This window comes from Myotis davidii, unplaced genomic scaffold, assembly GCF_000327345.1.
Source record: "Myotis davidii unplaced genomic scaffold, ASM32734v1 scaffold802, whole genome shotgun sequence".
Classification (NCBI taxonomy): Eukaryota; Metazoa; Chordata; class Mammalia; order Chiroptera; family Vespertilionidae; genus Myotis; species Myotis davidii.
In genome coordinates, this window is record NW_006295887.1 from 782,654 (window position 1) to 791,309 (window position 8,656).

An 8,656-nucleotide genomic window follows, 5' to 3' on the forward strand; every position below is an offset into this window, starting at 1 on the left:
ACCCTACCTTTCTCCTGCCCCGTTTTCTCCTTCCTTCCCTTCGCCCTCTAATCTTTTCTCCTCTTCAGCGCCCCTGCTTTCCTCTCTCTCTGTCTCCTGTGCTCCCTACCCTGTGGTCTAACCTCGTCCACCACCTTCTCTCTTTGGAGCCTTTAAAGGTCAATGATTATGTTTCTCCACCTCCCTCCTGCTTCCCTGACACCCAGGAGAGCCTCAGACGTCTCCCCTCCAGCAGCCGGGACCCTTTAGCCTCCAGCCTGGGCCTGATGGAGGTGTCTGGAAACTACAAAGAGAGGCCACAACCTTTTATATTTTTATAATAATGAACCGGAACAAACCCCACGAATTTTCCCCTCCCTCCCCTCTCCCGGGATATATTGCGTGGAAATCTGTATGTTCTCAGTGCTCAGTGACTGAACAATAGAAGTTGGGGTACGGGGAGGGGGCGCTGGGGCCATTGGCATTTTCTCTAGTTGAAAATGTGAGCCCTAGAGGTGTCTCCCTCTTCCCCCACCCCTCTGCACACCTAACCCGAGGGAATCTGGCCCACGGTAAATGCATAAGCACTATTTCTGGTGTTGGGAGGGGCATTTGTTAATTTAAATTACAGACTGCTTCCGGGTACGAAGGTGCAATCTGGCTTCTGGTTTGCAAGGGATTGGGGGTCAGAAAACCCCCTGAAAGTATCTTCTAGAATGAGACACAAGAGCTGTTAACTTCTTCCAGGTTCAGGGGCACTGGTGGCGGGACCCTGGACATAAACTGCAACTTTTATAGTCATGAACGTGTCACTGGCGAGAGTCTGGCACCACCTGTTCAACGCAGAGGCCTTTGAATAAAGGAGAGCACCTGAAGGCTTTGTAAGAATGAACTGGTCTGTGTCCAGTCTAGAGTGCTGTGTAGGCATGCCTCACCTACTCAAACCCGGAGTTTGTGGCACAAACACTATTAAGACAAAATTATTTTATTGGTTTATTCATTAGCACTTACCGCCCAGGTTGGGCAGGAAGTGGAAGAGAAAGTGAAATGGGAGGAGCATTTTCCAGGATTCCTCCCAGGAAGCCCCAGGTGAGGCCTGGGAAACGGAGGAAGAGAGGCAATATGCAGAAATCATCCTAAGATGAAGTTACTCCTGAGAGGAATAAAGTGGCCAAAAGGCAGTGAGCAAAAATGGAGGTCTTCTTCAGAACATTTCTAATTCTGAAAGCTAAGGAAAATTATTCGGGGCCGCCAAAGGATCTAGGGCAGTGGTTCTCAACCTTCCTAATGCTGCGACCCTTTCATACAGTTCCTCATGTTGTGGTGACCCCCAACCATAAAATTATTTTCGTTGCTACTTCATAACTGTAATTTTGCTACTGTGATGAATCGTAATGTAAATATCTGATATGCAGGATGTATTTTCATTGTTACAAATTGAACATAATGAAAGCATAGTGATTAATCACAAAAACAATATGTAATTATATATGTGTTTTCTGATGGTCTTAGGCGACCCCTGTGAAAGGGTCGTTCAACCCCCCAAAGGGATCACGACCCACAGGTTGAGAACCGCTGATCTAGGGATTTCTAAGTACAAAGGGGTCATTGGCTTGTTGTTTTGGTGTTCTTTCCTGCGTTTGGTTTTCTAAAACGAACAGAAGAGATTTTTGAATTGAAGGTTTTGCTTGTAAGTGGAGCTGCCTGTTTGGATGCGTGTGGAGGGAACCAGTGGGAAAACTCTTTGTGTTGCATCTTGTCATCATACCTGCTGAAGGTATTAATCATAATAGAACATCTGCCCTTTTCACATTGAAACTTTCCTCAGGTTTTGAAGTCTCTTGCCTTTCGAAAGGTTCCATATTATAGATAGGAATATCGAGGGCTAGCCATTGGGTTTATTTTCTCTGGACTATACAGCAAGCTATGAATTACAGGGCATTAGCACAAACACTGGATGATCCCATCTCCCCAGAAAGCCAGGATGGGGGCTTGAACTTTGAGCCTGGGGTCGGCAGCCTATGGTGCCAGCATTTCCTGTAGAAAAGCTGGTCACAATGAAAATAGGAATAAAATAAGAAAAATGCTTTCAAATCCCCCCTCCCCCATCCCCTCCTCTCAGCCTGTTCTCACTTGCTTAGATAAGCTTTACATACTCAATCATCCGCAGCGTTTTCATGTGCCCCTCTTTGCTGCCTGGAGGAGGACTGGCTTGCCTGGGCCAGGAAGAAGGCATTTCAGCAACCCAGGATGAATGGAAGGTGCCTGTGTTGTAAAGACCACCTTCAGAGTGAGGAGCTTTTCAAATCTGTCCCCTGTGGCTCCCTGAACCTGTGGCTGCAGGTGAGTCTTTCCCAGTTCCTTGGCTCTGGGGTGAGCATTCACGGAGGAGGGCAGCGCCCAGTGCCACGTTTCACATGGGGTATGTTGGGAGACTCCTTTACCCTTGACCCTGAGGGCCATGGGAAGTCCCAGTGAGCTTGGGTTAAATCCCTGCTCCACCGAAGTGTGACGAGGCCTGTGAGGTCTCTATAAGCCTTCGTGTTTCTACTTGTGAACTGCGTGCTTCAATGTGGTGACACCCACGGGGACCTGGTCTGGAGACAGGCTGGCCCTGGAGTCGCTTCACCTCCCTGGAGAGAATTTTGCTGGTAACAGAAAGTAGGGGAGTCATTTCAATGGTTGATGGGGGCCCTGAATTTAAACATTTTTCAAAAGATCTCATTGAATATTGTATTTTTGTTCTCTATGCAGAGGGATCCGTGGAGGTACTGGGGATGCATGATAAAAGTACATAGTACCATGTCAGTTAGAATAACTGGAGGAAGGATTGCTCCCCAAAGGCAACTGGTCTTTGCCCTAGCACCTGCCTTTTCCTTTTTAATTTAAGAGTAAAGTTTAAAAAAATTAAACAATATATATTTCTATTGATTTTTAGAGAGGAAGGGAGACAAAAGAGAGGTAGACACATCGATGAGAGCGAAACATCATTGATCAGCGTGCCCCCTACTGGGGATCAAGCCCTCAACCTGGGCATGTGCCCTAACCAGGAATCAACACATGACCTCTTGGTTCATTGGTTGATGCTTAACCACTTGGCCACACTGGCCGGACAAGAGTAAGTTTTTTTTAAATATAGGGAGTACTGAAAAACATAAAAGACATGTAATCAGTCAGATAACCTTTTGATTTTTGAAAGAATCAAAGTTATATATGTATATATATAACGTATACACACACGCACATCATTAGAAAATTTTAGCAGTATAAAAGCCTTGAAATGAAAAGTGAAAGTTTCTTCCTAGCCTCATTTCTGTTCTTAAAGGTGAACTTTGTAACAGTCTTTTGTGAATCCTTCCAGGACAAAAAAATGCAGACAGCAGAATATCTCTGTTTCTGTACATGTGCTACTTAAGAGCTCACAGCAAGGAGCTGTGCTAGGTACACACAGATACGGTCTGGACATCTGATGATTATATACAGACCCTTCAGCTCCGCCGTATCCACTTTATTCTATTGAATGGATGCATAGCAAAGGAGTTTATTAAGAATAGCATTTGTAGAGAGGACTGCCTTTGTGCTTTAAACGAATAAAGATAATTTTGTCGCATTCATTATTGGAGGAAGTGCTTAGAACAGATTGCAAGAACACCTTTCCTCAGGGAAAGGTGCTGCTTTTTGGCAAGGAGGAAGGGAGGAAGCAAACATAGAAAAGGGGACAGAGGGACAAGAGACACAGAGCACTGTCCGTCTTGAAGGCAAGCTGACTTTTTCTACAGATCCTTGGTGGGCAGTCAAAGCCACAGTGGGCTGGTGAGAGCCATTTTCCTTTCCTTGGAAGGATGTCAGACTCTCCAGGTTAGGAAAGAGAGGGGGGGGGGCAAAGGGATGAGAAAGAACCTTGTTTGAAGAGATATTGAATAGGAATAAAATGCAACAGCCAATACCAGCACAAGCATTTTTTTTATCCATCCCAAGTTCACTTGAAATCTATGTGGCATTAACCTCCAGATGGGTGAGCCTTGCTCATTGGCAAGTGTGTTTCCCTGTTAGCTTGTTTCTTGACTCCTGGTAAAGAGGATGGGATTTATTCAATTGAACATTGGTCTGGGTTAAAGCGCTCTGTAGGTCTCCCGGCATTAGCTTCTCTAACTAGAATTGTTACATTCTCTGGGTTTCTTTTCCAAAGAAACTCTACCTGCTCCATGTTACGCTGGTCGACGTGAATTGAGAATCTTGCCAAAATGTGCCCAAGGAGCACATGAAAGGATCGTGCATCTAGACAGGCTACGTAATGAGAAACATTCGAGCCTCTTCTTTTAATGGGTGGGAATTATGCACAAAATGGTATTTGTTCTTCACCTTGACCTCGCCGTCTGAACTATCGCCTCACTCACTGAAGAAATGTCTTGTGACTAAGATATTTCTGGCTAAACTATTGGATCTCAACTAAATAAAATCCTTCTGTTATTGGATTCTTCTTCTTCTTTTTTTTAGGGCAGAGCAAGGAGGAATCACACTGTCTTCTTTTTCAAGGCATTAAAATGAGAACCACACATTTACCCCCAATCCAACTTGGGAATTCTAAACACTTGGGACAATTTATATTCAATTTATTCTAGTCTCTTCTTTGCAGTTGAAACTGGCAAAACCCCCGATTCGCTCTGAAGAGCTTTCTCCAGGAGAAGTGGTCTTGTGGTCCTCCTTGGAAGTCTGTTCTGAGCTGGCCAAACCCCAAAGTGGAATCCCAATTATGGGAGATGGGATTTCCACTGCTTTACAGTTTAACCACCTGGGTTGACTCTACTCTCCATTTTCTTCTGAAGGATGAAATAAGCTGGTCAAGTGTTCATTCAGCTATTAAATTACATTTCCATCCTGTAACTTTTTATTTCCTTTTTCTCTGGTGAGATATATTGACTCGGTGGATTATCTCCAGTCTCTTATACTGGCCAAACAATGTTCACTTTTGGGAGTTCTCTCAGCTGCTGGTGGATGTGGTTTTAGCTTTGTAAGATTTTATTTTACCCCCAATAACAAACAACAGAACAAACATTCTTTAACTAGTGGTTTTGATTTAATAAAAATAAATCGCATGGATGAAAATTGAGCAAGATATTTGAATAAATTGAAGGAAATTGAATTTTTTAAAAAAGAGTTGAATTGGAACCTAAAATTGCGAAACATCAAAAAGAAAAAAAAGGCTCCTTTGGGGAACAAGTTGTATTAGGACTAACTTGATCTAAGATGCTAAAGATATCATTGTGACCACCAGGGGGAGCACACATTGTTCCACGAAGATAGAGATTAAAAACAAAGACAACACAAAACAAAAATTTCATCATTTGCTTAAAGTGGTAAACTGTGCTGTTGTGAACAACCTCTGCTTACAAGAGGAGTACTTTTGGTGTTTTTATTATTATGATAATTGATAATTAGGTGCTTTGACTCTGAACAAAGAAGACAGTCTGGGCATTTGGTGAAAAATGGGTTTTCTAGGCTCAGCCAAGTGGGAATTATCAAATTATTTAGCTGAGAAGTCAAGAGCACCTCAAAAATAAGTTTCACTTCTAACTTTGACTCCAATCTATACGTATATCCAATTCGTTGAATATAGACCAAGTAAGTATGTGCTTTAAAAAGCAACCTAACTGAAACTGATGTTTTTAGGAAATGAAATAAATTTTATCTGTATTTGTGAAATTTTGATATTTTTTCATTAATTTTCATTTAAGTATCCTTAATTTTGAGCAATGTGTCCATTTTCAGTCATCTCTTTGAAGTTCTCAATCATTTAAAGTCACAATTCACATTTGAAGTAAGGATTAATATATCATGAGAAGCAGCAAACAGCAAGAAAAATAACTATTTCCTTACTTTTCTATTTATTTTAGGATGAAATCCAGAAGGTGGCTTATAGGTTGCTACAGAGATTTTTTCCCCCTTAGTTTTAAAAAAGAAAGGGAACCTTTCTTTCTATATTTAACCTAGACTTTTACATATATTAAACTCAGATTACCAACTGTGGATACCCCCCTGCGGGAAGCAGTCTGGGAAGAGGTGTGGTGTACAGTGCATACAAGTTGGCAGAGCTGGCTGGGTTCAAATATCAGTTTTAACACTTAGTAACTGTGTCACTCTGGGTAACTTTAGACCAGACTAAAGTTTCCTGTCTGTTTAATGGGGCTAATATGTCCCACGCTGGGCCGTTGTGATGATTACATTTGACGTGTAAAGAGTAGAGTTGCTTTGGGTCCTGGTCAGTCATTATTAGTACTATTATTGTTGTTGTTTTCCTTTTCTTCTCTTTCTGAGTTCCCTGTAGACATTTTAGGGTGACATTAATCATACCACAGCCCTGCAGACCATATTTGCAGAGACCATCAAGACTGCTGATGCTAGTCTCTGAATTTTTCAACAGCATCAGAGAGAGATGCCACTGTCAGCTGCTTATAAAATCTGATGGCCCTGGGGCATTCACCAGGACTTTAGGAGTATGGACTTGATGACTTTATGGCTCAACCTGTGAGGATTGGCTCAGTAGCCATCATTACTGCATTGAAGTTGGTCTGATATGGCAAGTCCATTTAGATCAATGTTGAGCAGCCAGGCTTCCTGTCATGTAAACAGACCAGAAATTGTGTAGAGACCTTGTCCTATTCTGTTCACATAAAGGGAGCTAACCAGCCTGTTGCCTCTGTTGCTGATCTTAGCTGCATTGAGCTTTGGCTTGTGCCTTCCTGCTCTTTGCTGCGTAAATGAAGTTGGTTAAGATAAAGCCACTTCGTTTCCCACTCTATCCCTTTGGCTGGCTGCCATGGGGGACACACCACTGGGGAGCCAGAGAGATAGCACAAAAGCCTTCAACTCAGCATCTTCAGGGAGAGTCTCACGTTGAAAGTCTTCCCACTTGGAAGACCCTAAGAGACTTTGAGAGCAATCCGAAGAGGAACTGACCTGTCCCATCAGGTGTCCATTTCAAAGTTCAAAATGTAGGTGAGCTCTTCGTGTATTGCTGAAGTTTAATTAGAGGAAATCCGCAAGTGTGCCAAGCCTTAAGGAAACACACACCAAATTTGTGTGACGAAATAACATTTAAAAGGTAGCTTTATAACTTAGTATTTTACTAACACTTATATACATCCATTAGGATCTTACTTAACAATGCTTCTTTGCTCCACAGGGTGTCAGGGGTTTATTACAAAAGCTTGTAGCCTTATCAATCAAGTGTGAAAGGCGCACATGAATTGAATATGGCAGTTGGGTTCTGACTCAAAATTATTTACAGTTCATTCTCACAAGCCAGAGACTTTCAAAAGTAAACAAAGACATTGAAAAGTGCAAAGTGTAAATGGATTTTTATAAACATATGTGTTTCATTCCTCATTAATATGCATGAATTTAAAAATTAAAAAGAAAATGTGTTGGCTACAATGTGTTTTTAGTTCTTATTTAGATTTTAAAAATAGTCAAAGGTGCCTAAGATATTCAAAACTGAGCAGACTCCTCTACCCCATGATGCCATTTGAACCATGAGATGATGATTAACACTGCTCCCAAAATAGTGCTTTTCTGAAAGAAGCTCCAGAGTGGCACTGGTAATTTGAATTTCTATTTTTGAGCACATTCTATAGTTTATGGCCAGACTAATTTCTTCCTGTACAACCTTCCAGGTTGCTATGCTTAGCACACAATCACTCTTTTTAAATTTGGATAACGCCATAGTCAAGTCAAACAGTTGAGGCTTCCTGATAACATTTACATTGAAGTGGAAGAGGCCTCGGAGAGGAAAAAAGTGCAGGGAAGGCAATGATCGGGCCCTTGTGGGCTCATGGAATGGATACTGTCAGTAATGTGAAATAATGTTTGTTTCCAAGTTGTGCTTGAAATCAGTAAAAGATCTACCGTTCAGTCAAGAATATGGCCAATGTTTTATTTTTAATTCTCATGGTAACATAGCCTCAGATAATTATTCAGGTTTTAGTAAGCTCAGCATCAGAAGAAATTTTGCCTGCAAGAATTTCATTCTATTTAGCTAAGTGAAAACAAATTAGCATAGATAATTTTTGCTTGCAAGTTCCACTTTCAGTTGTGATGACATCAATTGCTATAACAGTGGTAAGTATTGGTTCAGCAAAAGATTTCTTTTGAGAGTTTAATACACATTTAATAATAAATGATCTAGTTAACTTCCATCTATTTTTATCAGCGTAGAGCCATTAAACTCAGGATTTTTTGGATAAAAATAAAATTTCATACCCTCATACATGTAAAATATTCTTGTTTCAAAATAAGTAATATGGCTTTAAAAAAGTAATATTAGGAGAAGAGGTTTTACTTTTGAAGGCCACGCCCCCCCGCCCTTTTTATAGGACATTGTGATATGAATGGGAAGCTGGAGTCCCTTATTTGTCCCAAGCTTTTTAGAGAAGATAAAAAGATACACATTGGTTATAACTAATGTCCAGGCCACAATTTTTAAAGCTAGGGTGTGGAGAACAGGCTGCACAAACACACTATCTATACTAAGAAAAGGGTAATATGCTAATTAGACCAGACATCTTCCATACATCCTTCCAGACGTCCTTCCGGACAAAGCCACAGTGGTGGGGGTGAGGCAGAGACAGTTAGGGGCAATAAGGTAGGCAGGGGAGAGCAGTTGGGGCAATCAGGCCAG

General features: G+C 41.6%; 1 protein-coding gene across 1 annotated transcript in view; it reads left to right on the plus strand.

The window, feature by feature from the left end:
• The window catches only part of PAX1 (paired box 1), a 13,708-nt gene extending 8,928 nt beyond the window's left edge, over positions 1 to 4,780 (plus strand). Inside the window, exon 5 of the mRNA XM_006770879.1 lies at positions 4,616 to 4,780. Within this exon, the coding sequence (XP_006770942.1) occupies positions 4,616 to 4,780 (165 nt within the window). The remainder of the gene's footprint in view (positions 1 to 4,615) is intronic.
• The last annotated feature ends 3,876 nt before the right edge of the window (positions 4,781 to 8,656 follow it).